Source organism: Microtus ochrogaster, unplaced genomic scaffold, assembly GCF_000317375.1.
Source record: "Microtus ochrogaster isolate Prairie Vole_2 unplaced genomic scaffold, MicOch1.0 UNK30, whole genome shotgun sequence".
Classification (NCBI taxonomy): Eukaryota; Metazoa; Chordata; class Mammalia; order Rodentia; family Cricetidae; genus Microtus; species Microtus ochrogaster.
In genome coordinates, this window is record NW_004949128.1 from 45,598 (window position 1) to 65,015 (window position 19,418).

Consider the following 19,418-nt stretch of genomic DNA (forward strand, 5'->3'; position numbering starts at 1 on the left):
AGGGAGGGAGAGGGAGAGGGAGAGAGAGAGAGAGAGAGAGAGAGAGAGAGAGAGAGAGAGAGAGAGGTGCAAACACCTACCCACAAGCAGTACCTGGACAAATTAAAACTTTAAGAATCCATGATTTCTACTGTTACTACTTTGTTTGGATTATTTTTTCTTTTGTCTATACATGGCATGATGATTATTTTTAACCTTCTCAAGATGGCAAAATTTTCCTTATTATTACCTAACCATATCTCTATCTAGCATGTGGTACCCCAAGTCATTTTATTTTACTCCATTTCTTTCTTTTTATAGCCTTTATCCCTACCAACCTAAATAATTTGTCAGGCTTTTACTTTCTGTCTCTAGCCACCTCTGACTAGGACTAAAATGCAGGCGGGGCAGGGCACCTTTTCTATCTAGGTCATGGGGCTGTTGCAGGCTTTCTGGGCGGTTGGTACGCAGGAAGCCCTCAACTCAACAAGTACATAAATCAGTGAGTTATTCAAATGTCCTAAAATAGATACATATTTCTGTGCTACTCAGATTTTTAACTATAAATAACTATTATCATTGTTGTTATTTTGAGTCAGGATCTTTCTACATAGCCCTGGCTGTCCTGTAACTCACTGTGTAGATCAGGTTGGCCTTGAACTCACAGCAATCCACCTGTCTTGGCCTTCCAAGTGCTGGAATTAAAGGCACCGCCATACCCAGCTATTTGTATTATTTTTGATTATGTGCGTGTGTGAGCGTGTGCCCTGTGTGTTCAGGTGCCCATAAAATCTAGAAGATCCCTTGGAACTCACAGATGTGGGTGCTGGGAACTGAATTCAGGTCCTCTACAAGAGCAGCGAGTGCTCTTAACCACAAGCCATCTCTCCAACCCCACTACTCAATTTCTTTAAACAAATGCTTTAAGGGGCAACTATAGCCTGCCCCCAAGCTGATGAGATTTGAGAAAAGCTAGTTCCTTAGCCTGCCTGTGAGGGGTGCTAGTGAACTCCAAGCTAGGCACGGGGTAGGTGTACAGGAAGCAGACACATTGCATAGTTGGTTTCCACACAAGAATGACTTCTCGGAGCAAAAAGTGAAGCTAGAGAAGTCAAAATGTCTGAGACCAAAAACTCACACACCAGCTCTACCCTTTCTGAGGGAACCTAGACTGCACCAGAGAACTCAGGCTTTTCAGGGAAAGACAGTGGGGTGTGGGTGTCAGGTCCCAGTTGGGAAACTGCCAAGTGAGCCCTTGGTGGTTGTTATCTGCACAGGAGCCTGATCAGGTCTGCCCTGGGTCTCCCAGCACTGGGCCTCCCAAAGCAGCCAGTCTGATGCCATAACCTGATTCTTGGTGAGTGAAGAAGCAGAGCAGAGGCCAATAACCTGCTGCAAGCAAGGAGAGCATGGTGAGGATTCGCTAAACTACATCCCCTCCACAGGTGGCAGCAAGGCAACTTTAGCCCAAGAGTCCATTTGCATTCATAAGGTGGGCATCCCTGAGCACGCTCAGTTTAAGGTCATAATTTACAAAATAATCAGAGCAGGCCCATTTAGGGGCATGTGTATCTCGATGTCACGGATTCGTGTTTAAAGTGATTAGGTAGGCCTGAGTCTGGGTATGCTAAATTCGAGATGCATCAAGTCGATCTCTCCCCCACATGGATTTGTAGATCACATCCCTGCCCCACCCCCCAGGAACTTAGAAGCAGCAGCTTCACAGCACAGAACCCAACCCAACACCTTCAGCTCTGCCAAAGTCTCACCGCCCCATGCCCTAGGGACCATACAAAACCCTCATGGAACCATGCCCTAGGGACCATACCAAACCCTCACTGCCCCATGCCATAGGGACCATACAAAACCCTCATGGAACCATGCATGCCCTAGGGACCATACCAAATCCTCACTGCCCCTGTGGTTGCTGTGATCAGAGAAGCCCAGCCCTGGGGATGCCTTTGGACCATGTCAAAAGAAAGGAATCCTCTAACACCAAACACACAGACAGTTCTAGAAGCCACCATGCTGGGCCACTGCCCAGGAAATACCCATGTCTCCACTGGGGCACTTAGACCAGAGTAGACCTGCTAAGCAAACAAGCCACTGGGTGAGGGTTCCAAGCTGTGACTGCCAGCTACAAATGAGGGGCCCAGTCTAGACCTGCCGCCTCCCAGAGACCCCCCTCAGATAAGCAAAGCATCAGGTGCACCCTTTAGTGAGACTCCTTGATGAATGGGAGCTAACTGGTGGGTACACTTTGCAGGGATGGGCATGATGAGAGAGGTACAGGGCACTAAGTGCAGCCTTACAAGCGTTAGAGAAGCCCCCCTCAGGAGGAGTGTTATCTCCAATCACAACTGAGGATGAATAGGAGCTGGCCAAGCAAAGGGATATGGGTACGTGTGAGTCAAAACAGCATCTGCAATGAACTGGAGGGGACAAGAGCTCAGGGAACTGAAAGAAGCTAATTTGGGGTACAAAGTGGGTGGAATCAAATAGGAAAAAAAGGCATCATGTGGTTTAGGGACTGTGCAAGGAAGAAACTTCTTCCTCTTACTGCTGAACTTCTGGAATCCATCTGATTCACCAGTACAAAGGAAAGATGATCAAATCCAACCAGTACATCACCCCAGGCTCCAGTGTCCCTCATTGCAGGCAGCCTGCTATGGGCAATGTCCCCAGCACAGGGTTGCTGAGAATTCACTTACCTGGGACAGGAGGCAGTTAGGTGCAGGGGGCATGGGCCGGCTTGGGGGAGGCCTCCTGGTGGACTCCTTTCTTTCTACCTGAGCCCTAGTTTCCGGGGAGCTCCTGGCGGCCTGGTTCAGGTGTACTGGTAATGGTACAGGTGAAGGTTCAACACTCAAGTAGTCTGGAGGGGGCCGGGGAGGAGGATGGGAGGGCTTTCGGAGGGTTTCAGGGGTGTTGGCCACCTGTATGGAGGAGACAAGGGACAGCTGAGGTGAGGCAGCCTCTCTATGCGTGTGTTCCAGTGAGGTGACCAGAGTCTCACTTAAAGGCAGGACAGGCACGCCGACCTACTCAGCCCATCAGATCGCAGGCTTCAGAACCAACTGATGTGTCTCCCAGACCAATAAAATGGCTTTCATTACCAATCCCATGGACACCCGTGAACTCTTAGAAAGACTGACAGAGATCAAAGGTAACCAATCAAGCTCAGTGGTGCAAAGCCTTTACCTTTCGCTTGCCCTGGGGAGTCTGCAACTTGAAAGTTGGGTTGGCATGGCCAGTTCCACCACTCTGAGACACCCTGAAGGGACAACTGGAAACAAAGAGGAGGGGACAGGGAGGAGGGAGACGGTCACAGCTGTGTGTGTGGACTGAGCTCCTCTGGCCCAGGCCAACGGACAAACCTAATGAACTCTCCTCTGGAGAGATTAGGGTGACCCTCTCAAACCCGTCTCCTAAATAATAAATAGGTACAAACGTGACCAGGGGAGAAACCCAAGGAAGGGATCGGCCTTGCCCCCTACTCCTCAGTAAGGAGACAGAAATTCATTGGTCATTACTGAACCCCGCCCCCAGGCATGGACCCAGAAGGTGTCAGGACAGAAAAAAAAAAAATCCCTTCCAGCAAAGAACGTTTAACAGGACTTTTGAGAATATGCATCAATATCTAAACGAAACAGTCTTTTGTCTTCTCGGGTTAATGTCTAGCTATTCCTGTGACTGCCTTTAGCTTGCCATCCCTTCTCTGTCCATCAGTGTGTTGCTCTTTAAGGTCCAAATTAACCAGGTGGAGGAAGGCAAGGAGATTTTATGTCATACCCCAATTTGAATGGGCTGGGTACTTTCTATTGAGAAGAATCCACAAGTGATGACCACACTCAGTAGAAATCACTTACAGCCATTACCTAACAGTGTCTGCCATGGTGACAGAGCAGGTCAGAAGGGATAAAGGTGGCATGTCCCCTGCATTCATCTCCCCAGAATTAGACCCATCACCACCAACCCACCAACTCTTCCACTACGGTTCTACAGACTAGAAGGGACCCCCAAGTCCTTGCGGGCATAGTGCCCATCCCACCTGAACTGCTGCCGTAGCTTGAAAGGGAGGGCCGAGGGCTTGCCCAGTTTGTGGCTCTGTCTATAGCAGTGGCATAGCAACACGAGGACAGCCAGCATAAAGAAGGCCGAAAACACCCCGGCTATCACAGGGCCCACGCCTGCCGGAAGAGAGCACAAGCCAGAGGATTAGAGGCTGTCCTGGCTACGGTAAAATGATACAGTCTCAATTCTTCCTCAGATAGTTGGTTTCCATTTCATTTGTGCAACTTATTTTAAACACACATACATCATATACTATTGGGGCACTAATACTAGCTTTAAGAGTCAAGCCCACTGGCTTTTCTTTTAAAAAACAAAACAAAACAAAACAAAACAAACTTCCAGTCATTTCTTTCAACGGCAGAGAAACTCTCCAAAGCAGTTCCGACTCTGTCATTTGTCATTAGCTTCCAGTTAATAGATTTTTCATAAAGTCAGCCTACATCACAATCTTCCCAGATGCAGGCCAGTGACCAGAAAACACTGGCTCAGACACCTTGGGATTAGAACCCTCACCCTCGACCCTCAACCTCACAGTCGGTTCCAAAGCCACCTCAACAGTTCCACGAATTATGTTTACATGAATTAAGTTTAAATACACAAAGTACACTTGGGCCAATAAAGTTCCACTTTACTCTATTTTACATGTTATTTTGTTTGTCTTTTAAGACATGGTCTCACTGTGTATCCTAGGGTCTCACTGTGCAGCACAGATTGGCCTCACAATTGCAGCAATTCTCCTGCCTCAACCTCTTGAGTGCTGGGATTACAGGTGGAAACTACCACACCCAGGTTTTAGCCTTGTATTTTTTAAAAATTTCTTTTGCGATTATTCGAAGGCCAAGTTTAGAATCCACAGGAGTAGAGGTCTCCAGACTTCTCCTAAGAACTATACAACTTAAAACTTCTCTGCTTTCCCATTTCTTAGCCTTTGTTTAGTAAAAGGCAGAATAACCCAATACAGTACACCCCAGGACTGTGGTTATTTCAAGTGCCCCTAAAAGGGCTAGTTACTAGTTAGTCAGGCAAATATCTGTGACTATCCAAAGACCTAGAGTATCTCTTGATCTCTCTTCCTCTCCTAGCAATAAAAGGACAAAAAGGCAGCTAAGCCCAAGCCATGCAGGAGCAACTGACTTCCTCCGACTCAGCCTCTTTTTTCTTGGCTCCTCCCTGGAGAATGAAGAGAGTGAAGCCAACTTAACTTGGACTTTGCAACAGGCAAATCCAGCCTATGGCTCACAGCCCCCAGTATTCCACTGTACCTACGACTCCAGCCCAACACATTTGTAGACAACAATGCCATATTTCAATGCCAACGGGTTGGTGGCTCCTGACCATCAATCACCCATCCCCATGGTCTCCATTGATCTCACTTACTCTTGGGGGGCAAAGGACCACTGTCAATGCTACCGCCATCTCCTGGGGTGTTACAGAACGGTGGAGCCCAGCCAGCGAAGCAGTGACAATTCTTGTTGTTGTTGCAGACCTAGAGTGAGGGGCCACAGACAGTTCAGCACCTAGGAGAGCGGTGACCTCCCACAGAACACACCCTTGCAACACCAGCATCGAGGAACCCAGGCTTCTGCACACATACCCCGTGACCGTTGCACTTTTTCCCGCAGCCTTCGGTCTCAAAGAAGGAGGTGTTCCTGCACTGTCCTTCGAAGCAAATCTGCAGAAAGGGAAAGCAGCCATCAGTAGAGCCACAGGAAGATAGGGAAGGCTGGGGACATGGGAGTTTTGTACTGAGGATGAATGGGAACCCCAAAAGGTAACTCTTTGACTGATAAACACAAAGAGCCCCAAAAGGCAGGGCAGCACGTAATTGAATTCTGCTATCACCTTTGTGATTGGGGAAGACAGCAAACACTACTAAAATGTTACATTCAACAATTAGGACATATTTACAGTCTGGTATTATCTTGATTATCTGCTATCCAAAAATGAACGTGTACTAATTTTAGCCTTATGCCTGAAAATAATAATTGTGGCAGAACTTACTCTGTGCTGGGCATCGTACCATGGGATTCCTTTGTTTTTATAACTTCACTAACACAATTACATATAGGGGATGGGCGGCATTATTTTCCTTGGTTTCCCTGGCCCTTAGACTACTTCTGCTTCATATGATGGGTGGGCACCTCTAGACGGGCACCTGTGGGTGCGATGCTATTACTCTGGGAGCCGAGTGCCTTCCTCCAAAGCCCACACTTCTCAATTTCTGTCTCTATCTCGGTTTCTGAGGGAGGCTGGGGCAGGGACTCACGTGGTTGTGACCACACTTGGTCCCAGTCATCACCAGGCCTGGGTCCAGCATGTCACCTTCCCCTTCCTCCTCCTCAGGACCCCGGTAGACATGGGTGCCCCGACAGTGGATCCGCCTCCCATTCAAGGTGATGGTGGTGTCAATCGATACGGCATTGGATTCCAGGGGCCGGGCTTGGGTGCTCTGACACTGGATCTTCCCGCACTTGGCATCCCTGGGCAGGGAGAGAAGACATTATCAAAGACTGGGGAGGAGCTGGGGATGCAGAGCTTCAGTGTTAGGCGGGGTAGGGCCAAGGACCAGTTCAGAGACCCGAGGAAGACCAAGAGAGGGGGCAGGCTCCTTGTCTCTCAGACCGAGGCCAAGAGCTGAACTTGAGATGCCCTAGCTTCAAGGATAACTGCAAGGCATGAGTCATGGCTGTCACCTTATGTTCATCACACAACCACTCACCCAGACACTCCAGTGAGGATCTGGGTCTCCCTCTGACTTCATTGCTCCTGGGATTGAGCATTTCTCTCCCTGTCAATTATCCCTCCTACAGTCTCCCTGACTCATGCCTGTTACTACCTTCTTTCTATCCTGACCTGCCAGACACCGAGGCCCCTGACTGCTCTGTCCATAGGAGGAGACCAAACTCTTCCAGCAAGAAATCTGGAATCTCTCAGGATCCACCCCACTTCCTCTAGCCATGCTCATTTCTCATGGCCCCTCTCCTCTAGTCCCCACAAATTGCAGCTTACTGTATTTATTGGCTTGTCAACTGTCAGTTTTTCCCTAACCTCTCTACATAAAACACTTCTTTACACACCAGTGTGACTCCTCACTCTGTTCATGTAGATATCTGCTACAGAACTCAACCAAAGAACTTCTTGGGGAAACCACCCCAAGCTATTAACTATTACACTGATTATCATAATGCTCTAGACCAGTGTTTTTCAACCTGTGTGGGTCGTGACCCCTTTGGGGGTCAGATGACCCTTTCCCAGGCATCACCTAAGACCATCAGAAAACAAGTATTTCCGTTACAATTCACAACAGTCACAAAGCTACAGTTATGAAGTCGCAACAAAAATAATTTTCTTGTTGGGGTCACCACAACACAAAGAACTATTAAAAGGTCTCAGCATTAGGAAGGTGAGAATCACTGCTCTAGACACTCAATATACATGTGATAAATCTGCAAAGGCAGTGGGAAAGTGAGTAGGGAAAAGATGGGCCAGTGGGTGCCTGGGATGAATGAATCAGAGATGGATAAACTAAGGATGAATCAAAGAACAGGCCATAATCTTAGCACTCTGCAAAAAATGGTCCAGGGTTTCTCTGTATAACAGCTCTGGGTGTCCTGGAACTTGCTTTGTAGACTAAGCTGGTCTCAAACTCACAGAGATTTGCCCGCACCTGCCTCTGAATACTGGGATTAAAGGCCTGTGCCACCACGTCCAGCTATCCTGCCCTGCTCTAAGAGAGTCCCCAAAGCAACCTTGTTCAACGTCCTAAGAAGCAATGCTACACACACTTCTTTATTACCTGCTTAGGGCCAACTGAACCATGTATTTATCAAACAACAGAGAGAGAACAGATACAGGATCTCACTGGCTTGTTTAAAAGGGCCAGCCACACCAAGCCAGGTGGGAGTGAAGAGAACAGAGCTCGGATCACTTGGTCACTCTTTTCTCCCATGGTCCTCACCTGGGGCTGCACTTCCTGTATTTGCCATTCAAGCCCTTGCCACAGTTTCCATAGGTGTCTCCAGCTGCATTCACCCGCTCAAAGCAGAGATCGAGAGCAGGCCGGGCTCCTAGGTGTGCAAGAAACATCTGTCAGTGAGCAAGCCTGCCAGAGGCTCCCAGCGGCAGGGCTAGCCTCAGGTAATATACTTCTATATTCATCAAGACTGTTTCAGGCAAATGATTTTAGATTGGTTTTAACACTTCATTGAAGAAGTGTGCCTATGATAGTTGCATGTTAAGCTTGCTTGCTAATGAAGAAGGGCTGTCCTATTTCTGGTCTTCAAAAGATTAATAATCCATGTCCAAAACATTAAAGAGCTAAACCATATCTTTGGAATTTTTTCTTTATAATTTGTCCTGTTTTCTCTCTCCTGTATCATAGAAAACCAACAATCTTTAGCTGTGTGTTTTCTAGGAAAAAAATTATGGTTTTTTGTTTTTTTGTTTGTTTTTTTTTTTGAGACAGGGTTTCTCTGTAGCTTTGGGGCCTGTCCTGGAACTAGCTCTTGTAGACCAGGCTGGCCTCAAACTCACAGAGATTTGCCTGTCTCTGCCTCCCAAGTGCTGGAATTAAAGGTGTGTACCACCACCACCGCCCAGCTATCTTCTTTATCTTCTGCATCCCTTATATTCGATTCTGGGGCATCTTCTTGAGAGAATGCAACAAACAGTGGAAGCATCTTCTCTCTTTCTGTTCTGCATTTTGTGTTGTGACTCAGTTTGTTGCAGGGGTGATGATATTCAGGACACGGAACTCAGCAGCACGCCATTCATTGCATGAGTCAACTGGGCTACTTTTAATTGGCTGGTACTACAGGGCACCTAGGACACTGTTGCTACAACTGGCAACAGTACAATAAACATCTTTAGTCTTAGTTGGCAAGACTAAATATATGTGAAAGATTATTTTATAATAAATTCCCTTATGATTTATCATCAATAAATGTTTACTGTATATGTCTATTTTTTATATCCTCATATATTCCATGCCATGTAAAAACTTTTTAGGAAAAAGGGTGAGTGGAAACAAATTAAGCCTAATATAACTACTGGGACCAGCAAGTACATTAAAAGTTCTGCTATCTCTAAACTGCTTTCTCCAGTGCTCTGTTTCCTCATGTCCTCCACAATACCATATTATTTATGATAGGTGTTGCCATTATTATATCACTTGCTGCCTTTGTGATCTGATATGAGAAAAACTCCATTTAATGGTAGCTATAATTTATTTTCCTTTAATGGGGCTGAGGTTAAGCATCTTTTGTAGCTTAAGGGTCGTTTGCATTTTCTTTTAGTCCCCATTTCCACTTCATTGGTGTGTGTAAGGGAGGGCACTGCTATCCAATACCCTGTTAGAACTAAAAGCCTCAAGGGACTAGGAAGAATCCTGTCACCTGGCTGCCCCTGGATGTCTCCCTTGAGCTAAGAGGATGAGAGGTGGTGTCTGAAGACGCTCTGAAGCCAAGGTTCTAGGCCATGCTAAGTGGCCAGCGGGGAGACTGGCTCAGAAGCGGTGGGTGGAAGACAACAAGCTCTCCAGCAGGGTCCTTACCAGGTCCCCAAAGCTGCTGGCACTGCTCCTGGTAAGTCAGGCACATGCCATTGTAGCAGTAGGCCTGGCCGCCCTCACAGGGGGTGCCATCCATCTGGTAGAAGTTGGTGGGGCAGTGGGGAGACTTGCCGGTGCAGAACTCGGGGAGGTCACACTGTCGCACCTGCTCGCGACACGGGGTTCCAGGAGCCACCAGCTGAGTTGAAGAACAAAAAAAGCAATGCAGTCATATCTTCCCTGTCCCGCAACCCTTTCAGCCAAGAGCTCATCAGCCTCTCATCCGCGGATCACAATTCTCCATTACCTTGATATCACAGCACCTATTAGCACATGGCTTCATTAGCTCGGGCCGTCATTGGCCTTCTGGTATGAACAGTGACTGAGCACCTTTGAAACTGTACCCACAAAGGCAAACGCAGCTCATTGACTTTTCACAGCAGTCTTAGGAAGCAGGTGAGAAATAATACGTACGTAACAATTTATAGTTTATTTCGTGCCTGGGCAATTATAGTACCTTTATGCATCTTCACCTAACTGTCATTGGGACTTCATTCAGTTTGAGGGGCGGCCCTATATAAAGAAGTGAAACACAATGCTCAGAGTCTCGTGGTAAGTGGCAGATCTGTGCCCTGATATGCGCACATATGCCCACACACACACGCACATACTCACACACAGAAGACTGGCGCGTGTGTGAATTTTCAATTTACAGCCTTCACGTTTTGTTCTTGAAACTAGCCTCAAACTCATTATTGAGCGCAGATTGGCCTTGACATCATGGCAATCCTCCTGCCGTAGCCTCTTGAGTACTAAGAAATGTCTCGCCACACTAAGCTTGTGACTCCAAACTCTTCATCAGCAATACATCCCCGCTGCTAGGCCAAGCGTGAGGTTGAGTGCTGTCCAAACACTTAGGTCATCTGACCTCACAATATCCGTGAAACACATACAGCTACTTATCCTCTTCTGCAGATTAAAGAATCGAACAACAGCACATTTGGGAAAACAATAAAAAAAAAAAAAAAAACAATTTAAAAGCTTTGACTTCGGCTTCCCCCGGCAGAGTGTTTAGTACTCATGCCAGTCTGCAGACAGACAGCTGAGACCTCAGATGGTTGGTGAAGTGCCAGAATTCACACAGGCAGGGCTGGAAGTCAAGGAAGCCTTTGTGAGGCTCCATCTGACACATGGGAGTCGGGTAAAAGGTCACTTCATGCTTATTCTCCAGCCTTCATCTGAGACTCGAAGGACTCAACCCAGCACAGCCTCTCTGGGGCTGCCAGGTCAAACAGATGATGTCCAAGTGCCCCTGAGCCAGGCAAGGACACCTGTGACTCAGAGCAAAGCCCTCCCTTGATCCCGGAGACCATGCTACCCAGAAGCTCTTCTCGGGAGAAAAAGCAGGCAGGCCCCTCTGCTAGCGGGCCTGTGTGAGGAAGGCCACTGCAAAGAGGAGAAGCCAAAGCCTCAGTCCATACACACACTCAACTACATAATGTGCACTCGGCAATCTGAGGGCGGGACAGGCCGCAGCTCTATTCTGAAACTCCTCTAGAGTCCAGATTTTAGGTTAATAAGAGAACTCAGAGGTACAAATATCATTAATAGTGTGTGTATGTGTGTGTATATATATACATATATATGTCTAACAATGCATATGTACATGAATAATAGCGTGTGTATGTGTGTGTATATATACATATATATGTCTAACAATGCAATGTATATGAATAGATGTGTATAATTATAAATATATTTGCTGCTATATATGTGTATTATATAACCCAGCAAAGCCTAAGATAAGCTTTATAGTCAACATTAAGGTGAAATTAAAATAATTACTTTATGAAATAATTTCTTCATAAAGACAATAATTAGTCTCATATCCACTTGGGTCAGATTTTGTCGCTAAAACTTATCTTTTTTTTTTTCCATTTCAGAACTTTTTGAATGATCAGATTTAGATTTAAAAAGTTCTCTTATTCAGTGCTATGTGATCATTAATAGTAATAAATTATTTTCTGCATAGATATTAGGAATGTGGGTTCCAAAGTCAGGGAGAACTGGGTTCTCACCCTGATGGAACCCTTGACTATGTCGCCCATGTCCTAATGACCCTGGTTTCCTGCCCTTAAAAATGAAGGCAATAAAATTTGCCTCACAGGCCATCTATGAAGATTTGACTCAGAAAAACTGTGTAAAATTCTCAGCCTGGTGCTTGACATCCACCAATATGGCCACTGATGTTAATCAAAATCACGATTTTCTTTTTAATGTGTTTAAATAAAAATGAAGCCTAGCTGGGCCTGGTGTCTGAGGCCTACAATCCCTCCTGGGAGGTGATGTCAGAACTGGCCTGGACTCCAGAGTAAGTTCAAGGTCACCCTGAATAATTGAACGAGATCTTGTTTCAAAATAAAAAGATATATATCTTAATCTTATATAAATACACATGTATGTATGTATGTATGTATGTATGTATGTATGTATGTATGTACTTCTTGGGGTGATTTGAACACAAGGAGGTCCAGGGTGGAAAAACAGTAGGTTTAGTTGAAGGGACATTCTCAGTTCCAAATACCTAACACACTCTCTCTCCCTCTCCCTCTCCCTCTTTCTCTCTCTCCTTTCCCATCTTCTCAATGCTGGGGTTGAACCCAGGTCCCTGAGCATGAAAGCACAGGAATATTATTTTAAGATGTGTTACGTTTGTTTATACTGTGGAACATTATTTAATGATGCAAAAATGTGCTGTATTCTTTTATGTTGCATTTGTTTAACTTAGTGAAGCTGTGTTACTTTGCCTGTCTAAAACACCTGACGGTCTAATAAAGCGCTGAACGGCCGATAGCTGGGCAGGAGAAAGGATAGGTGGAGCTGGCAGGCAGAGAGAATAAAACAGAGGAGAAATCTGGGAGGAGAGGACGAAGGAAGAGGAGAAAAGAAGGGGCCGGGCACCCAGTCACACGGCCAGACATGGAATAAGAAGGAAAGAAAACATATATGGATTATAGAGAAAGGTAAATGCCCAGAGGCAAAAGGTAGATGGTATTAGTGAAGAAAAACTGGCAAGAAACAAGCCATGCTAAGGCCTGGCATTTATAAATAATAAGTCTCCATGTGTATTTATTTGAGAGCTGGGTGGTGCACCCCCACACACACCAAAGAGCCAAAAGAGGAAAAAAAAAAACCCCACCAACACCACAGATTCTACCACGGGCTATTCTCCCAATCCCTGCATCTAGACCTTTTAATGCAGGCTGAAACAGAGTCATCACCCATTAGCCTGTCATCTCAGAGCCCGAGGCAGGGAGAGATGGCACTTACCTTACACTGGTGACAGCAGGACCCATGGGCACACTCGGCCCCTTCCTTCAGAGTGCAGTTGGAGGCATTGCAGCAAGGGTTTTTACATTCCTGGGGAGGTAACAACAGATAGCTTTTGGCCTCTGCAGCAACAGGGCAAGAGTCAGAGTCCAGCAGGGGGCGCCCTTGCCACCTCCAGCCCCAGCCTGCCTGCCCTGCCATGTCTTCTGCTCCCTAGAACATCACTTGGCAGGATCTCATGAAGGTAATGAGTATTTGCCAGAGAAGAGACACAGGTGCACCCTCCTTAGAGAAACCACAGCTTAGATGGGACTGTGTGGTAGATGGGACTATTCTGGGTAGGTATTATATCCTGTAATTATGAGGTCACACTGAGCCCGCAAAATCCTCCCATCAGCGCCGTTCCTAACAGAGCTCCCTCTGAAGGACCAGGGCGGATCCTTGCTTTTAGTCCATGTTTCCCAGTCTTTCTTTTTTCTCTCTCTCTCTCTCTTTTTTTTTTTTTTTTTTTTTTTGTTTTTTTTTTTTTTTTTTTTTTTGGTTTTTGAGACAGGGTTTCTCTGTGGTTTTGGAGCCTGTCCTGGAACTAGCTCTTGTAGACCAGGCTGGTCTCGAACTCACAGAGATCCGCCTGCCTCTGCCTCCCAAGTGCTGGGATTAAAGGCATGCGCCACCACCGCCCGGCTCCCAGTCTTTCACTAGCCCCTTCACTATGAAAGTTACAGGGTTATGTTTTAAAAACAAGGCCAGAAGATGGCCCAGTGGGTGAAGACACTCGCCGCCAAGCCTGGCAGCCTGAGTTTGATCCCTGGGCTCCACATGGTGAAAGGAGAAAGGAAAACAACTTCTCTGGTGTTATTCTCTGACCTACATACGCAGGCACACGCATGCGCGCGCACACACACAAAATAAATGCATGTAGAAAAACCAAAAGAACCTCTCGACATAGAGATCATACTGACACCTCAAGTATCGCAGCCACAACATCACCTACTGTTCACCAGCTGTCAAGAAAGGGTTAACATTTTCTCATCCTTCAAAAAACAGAGGCGAAACAAGCTAGCTAGTTCTGCTTTTTTTTTTCCCCAGAGAAACATGTTTCTGATGAAAATGACAGAGCTGGGGGTGTGCACTCCACACTCATTCCGAAGGAGGAAAGACCCATCCATGAGTTCTGCTTCTCCTTCCTCGGCTTCCCTTTCCCCGCTTCTCTTCTCCAGGCTAAACCGTGACCGTGCGAGCTTGGCATCTTTAGGCTTCTCACTGCGCTCATCTGTGTGAGCTTCACGCTCTCCTCCGGTTGTGTAAATTCAAGCCTCCAGAGGAAACTCAGGGCAGCTGGAGGGCCAAAGACACCACCTGGGGCTCCTCTGGGGAGGTCTGTGGCTTGAGCCATTGCCCACAGCGGCAGAGGCCAGAGAGACCATCCACCTGGAGACTGCCTACATCTTACACACAAACGGTCTGTGGTCGCCATGTGTAGGAAATGCTGGCAACTAGGAAGTGATCTGGCACGCTGTCCTTCCGATGGCCTGAAGCTCTGACAACAAGGCAGGGTCCCCCCTCCCTCTAGCCAGGCCCCCACGCTCACCTCCTCCTCCCCACAGTCACACTCTTCGCCGTCTTCCAGGTACCCATTGCCACACCGCCGGCCTCCGTACAGCGTCCGAGTGTCTGGCATGTTCGAGAGACACATCCCGCCTCCTGACTGCAGGTACCTGTCCAGCTCCCTCCTGTTGCACCAGCTGAAGACTTTGGGGAAAGGGTGCCTGTCAGAGAACAAGGGGGCAGGAGCTCACCATTCTGCCACTCCAGTAGCTAACTCCACCTAAATAAAAGCCCTACCCAGGCCTTCTGCCCCAGGACACTCGTCAATTCATGAACTTAGAGTTCTTTTATCCTGAATCATGAAATGATAAGCATGCCATGTGGTTACATTTTTCTTATTACAAATAAAAAAATGGAAGTTAAGAAACAGAACAGCAATATCTGTCCTTCCCACGAGGAAACTAGAGTAAGTAAAGGACAATAAGTACATTAAGACAGGTTTCCATACTGAGAGCCAAACAGAACACCAGCCAGCTCAATGCCAGGTGGGTATCTATTTTCTCACGACAAAAAACAGAACCAGAAAGCCCGAGATCATGGGTTTCATTTACTCATGGGCTAAAGGGCTGATCTCTGTTCTCCAGATAAGCAAATCCCATTGACCAATACATATATGTGAGCTCTCCATCACCAGAGTGCGTACAAAAGCTCCCAAGTCACCTGCTGCTATGGAAACAAACCTAAAGTGCAGCAGGTCCCTTACCTGCAGCTTTTCTGGCCATGGTTTTGGTTACCCATAGTCAACAGTGATCAGAAAATATTAAACAGAAACTTCTGGAAATGGACAAGTCCTAAGTGTCAACTAACTTTTATTATCGTCACTGTTTTAAATGGTCTAGTTTGAGTTCATGGTTTTAACCTCTTACCAAGTGCCTGCTTTATAAATTAAAATCATTGTAGGCATGGGTAGGAAAATCACACACAGAACAAGCTATAAATATGGAGAAACTGCTACGTCACCACATGGCTCTCTGGACAGAGACCCCGGTAAGGCTGCCCTTAATTCTCACCAACTAAAGGTTAACATTGAAGGCTTCCTCCAGTACGACAGTATGCCCCCAAGGAACTTGCTACTCATCATTAACCTACAATGTGTGAATAACCTAAAAACACATGAGAGTCGTAATGAATACAACTGTCAGCCATTTGTCTACTGCTGCAGTTCTGTAGGTTGTGACCCCTTTGGGGTCAGACATCAGATAGCCTGCATATCAGATATTTACATTATGATTCATAACAGCAGCAACATTACAATTATAAAGTAGCAATAAAAGAATTGTATGTTTGGGGGTTTCCACAACATGAGGAACTGTATTAAAGGGTCGCAGCGTTAGGAAGGTTGAGAACCACTGCTCTCTTGGGATTGGCGAAGAAAGGGGTGGACTTCACGATGAACTCAAAGGAATTTGAATATGCCCGTGGAGTTGTAACCCCCACGTCCCCATCATTTTTCGGGGTCACAGCAGCCAAGAAGTGAGGAGTAAACACTAATGCTGCAAACAAGAAAGCTGCATTGAACCACCTTTCTCTAGAAAGTGTAAGCAGACCCCAGTGGTTTGGAATGCAGAAAGAGAATAAGAATTCTACCGCAATGCCTTCTGGGGAGTGGCCTGAGTTCTGAAGAACGCCATGGTGTGAGCTGAGGACAGACATGAGAAGAAGCTATGATTTAGAAAACCTGCTGCAGACTCAGTGGCCTTGCTCATATTCTTCATGGGTTCCCTGAGGAATGGGTGGCTGCCCCCTTCTCCTCTTGTTCTGTACAATACAGAGTTCCCAAAGAGGCCTGGGATCCAGCAACACTGACCACGATGGCATGGAAGGACAAAGCTTTGTGGTTCTGATCAAAATAGGGTCTCTTGAAGCTTCCTATGGTGGTTTGAAAGAAAATGGCCCCCAAAGGAGTGTCACCATTAGGAGGTATGGCCTTGTTGGAGGAAGTGTGTCACTGTGGGGGTGGGCTTTGAGGTCTCTTTTGCTCAAGCTTCCCTTAGTGTAACTGTCAGTCCACTTCCTGTTGCCTGCAAGTTGCAGGACTCTCAGCTCCATGATCTACCTGCACACCACCATGCTTCCTATCATAAAGATACTGGACTGAACCTCTGAAACTATAATTGAGCCAACCCCAATCAAATGGTTTCTTAAGAGTTGCCATGGTCATGGTGTCTCTTCACAGCAATGAAAACCTTAACTAAGAGACTTTCTGAAGAACTGGGCATATGGGTGTGGTAGCACATACTTAAAGCCCCACACATTGGATGACTGGGGTGGGCAGAGTGCTTACATTCACAAATTGAAGATCAGATTGGGCAAGACACTCTCTCATGTGCACTCAAAAAAAAAAGTGTGTTGAGGCCAATTTTATCACTGAAAACTGAAAACTACAACAAACTAACTCAATCTAGTGATCAACCAGCACCAACCTGCTTGGAGGAACTGAGTGTCCCACAACACATTTGCCTACTTCATCTAAATGTCTTCATCAACAGTTTAAAATTTTCACTGGGGCCATCTAGGAGGACTACTTGGGTCACACTGACCTGGTATCTCTCACTTCACCCTTCCCCTCCCCCAACATCATCCTCCTGGTTGACTCACCCAGTGGCAGCTGCCATGATGCACCCGCCATCGGCTGCGCTGGCAGAACAGCAATGTGCAGAATCATGGCTCATGCCAAAGTTGTGGCCAATCTCATGGGCCACCGTGGAAGCCACGCCAATGGCATTCTCAGAGTGGTCCTGTTCAGAAAAGATTTCAATTCAAGGTCAGGGTTTTATTCCTGCTCTGCCTACCCTGTCCCCATTTGGCTTTGTTTTGAGACAGGGTTTCTCTGTGTAGACCTGACTATACTGGCACTCACTGTGTAGACCAGGCTGACCTCGAACTCAAGAGATCATCCTGCGGCTGCCTCCCAAGTGGTGGTATTAAAGGCGTGCACCACCGCCTGGCTTGCACACCTTTTCATTACCTGAGCCTGATAGCTTCCACTGATTGCCCTAATGTTGAGCACACTGGCTCTCGCTCTAAAACTTGCTATTAATGAGTCTAAAGCCACTGTCTTCACCAGGAAATTACATGCTCAAAAGACTGTGTTTCCTGTGTTCTTTTAAGTTGCAGACTGTGAATGCCCTGTTGATGCAGCCCTGGAACAGCACCCTGAGTTGAGCAGTAGCGACACCTGGTTCACTGTTCTCTGAGAGCACCCCATGCACAACCTGGCACAGTGTGAGACCTTAATCATCAAAACAAAAAAACTTAAAAAAAAAAAACCCATAAAGACAGAGCTATGGCATAACATAAGTAGAGCTATTGTACTGATGCAAACCTATGGAGAGGCTAAGGCAGGAGGACCATTTGAGCCCAGGCTGTTTGGGCCCACCTCAAAAAACCACTGAGGAGAACAAAAGCAGCGAAAAGGGTATTTATACCAGGCAAGGTGGTGTGGGCCTTTCGTCCCAGCACCTAGAGTTGGAATCAGGAAGAAGCAAACTTCAAGGTCACCTTCAGATAGATAGCAAGACTGAGGCCAGCCTGGTCTACCCAGTGACTTCCAGGCCAGCCACAGCTATATAGCCAAACAAGCAAAACAAAACCCCTACTCTCGCTGAGTCAGACTTTCAAAAGACAGAAATTTCCTAACTGTGACTCTTGAGACAGGTGTTCATTTCACAACGCGATACCCGAGGACTCGAGACCCGGACTAGAAATACTTCCGCCTCTGCCCTCTTCCCCGGGTCCCCACTCACTCCTCCAGTGCCTGGTGTGGAATAGTACTCAAGAGATCTAGAGGTCTGTCTGTTTATACAATTGCTTAAAAACTAATATAATCTAGGATGAATGAAAATTTAGCATCCTTGGGACCTGATTAACTTCATTGGAAACATTTGCTCTTTTTAATGCACTTTAAGTTGGTTTTTCAGAGCTGGCCTCCTGTCTTGAGAGTCACTGTCCCCGTGTGCAGTACCAGTGTATGGTCTGAGACTCACCATGCTAACACCTCCAGACTGGTACACAGAGCACATGGCCATGAGTGGGGCCAGGCCAATGGTAGTACCTTGAAAGGACCTGCCCCTGCAGGAAGGAAAAAGACAGGGATTTCAGGTGAGGGCTGAGAGAGTTGCTCCCCTGGGACAGGCTGCCCCGCTGTGCACTGACCCCACTGACATTCCCAGATTATTCCCAAAGGGGTGAGTCTGGTAACCAGCCAACTGGACAACTCTTAGGGTACCACACCTCTTATTTCCTCTCAGTCGTTAGGTCACTTTGCCCCTCACAATGTGCCCAAAGACTCCGAAAGGAAGAAGGCAGGGCCTGACCAGCTGTGTCCCATTCTTGATTCACAAAGACAGGTCAGGGGCAGGAGTACAGGGAAAGGGTGGGGCACAGGCTGCGGTGCCCCAGTGAATCACGTCCACGTCCACCGGTGACCAGGGGCCCAGGAAACCGGTGGCATGTGTCATCGGGCAAAAGCTGGGAAGTTGGGAAGCAGCTGTGGAGTTGATGTTTCAGTCCTCAAATCACACACGGGCCAAGGAAACAGCTGCATCTCTCTGGGAGCCTCACAAACCACAGCTGGGGGAGGCCTGAGCTGCTTCCGCCTCTGCTCTTCAGTGATGGTCCTAACATGTCAGCAGCCAGCTTCCCCCCCCCCCCAGTTTAACATATCCCTCTCTCTGTGGCACCCAAGCAGAGCAGGCAAGGAGGAATAAATGGATGTCTGATGAACGCCTGCTTCCTAGATTCACTAGATGGTGAATGAAGCCCCACTTGTCATTTTACAAACTAACACTCGGTTCTGGGGAAGCCTACTGTAAACAGATTCAAGGTGTTCTAGAGTTCAGGCCAAATGTCTCCGTAAACAAGGACTCGCTCAGTGAGT

The 19,418-nt window shown here is 47.0% G+C and overlaps 1 protein-coding gene across 1 annotated transcript in view; it reads right to left on the minus strand.

Moving 5' to 3' along the window:
* The window catches only part of Adam19 (ADAM metallopeptidase domain 19), an 83,142-nt gene that overhangs the window by 5,885 nt on the left and 57,839 nt on the right, over nucleotides 1–19,418 (minus strand). Inside the window, exons 10-21 of the mRNA XM_013354127.2 lie at nucleotides 18,526–18,610; nucleotides 17,138–17,277; nucleotides 14,523–14,700; nucleotides 12,932–13,021; nucleotides 9,605–9,800; nucleotides 8,012–8,120; nucleotides 6,320–6,533; nucleotides 5,648–5,725; nucleotides 5,431–5,539; nucleotides 4,031–4,169; nucleotides 3,181–3,265; nucleotides 2,691–2,915 (exon numbers count right to left, since the gene is read on the minus strand). Of these exons, the coding sequence (XP_013209581.1) occupies nucleotides 2,691–2,915; nucleotides 3,181–3,265; nucleotides 4,031–4,169; nucleotides 5,431–5,539; nucleotides 5,648–5,725; nucleotides 6,320–6,533; nucleotides 8,012–8,120; nucleotides 9,605–9,800; nucleotides 12,932–13,021; nucleotides 14,523–14,700; nucleotides 17,138–17,277; nucleotides 18,526–18,610 (1,648 nt within the window). The remainder of the gene's footprint in view (nucleotides 1–2,690; nucleotides 2,916–3,180; nucleotides 3,266–4,030; nucleotides 4,170–5,430; nucleotides 5,540–5,647; nucleotides 5,726–6,319; nucleotides 6,534–8,011; nucleotides 8,121–9,604; nucleotides 9,801–12,931; nucleotides 13,022–14,522; nucleotides 14,701–17,137; nucleotides 17,278–18,525; nucleotides 18,611–19,418) is intronic.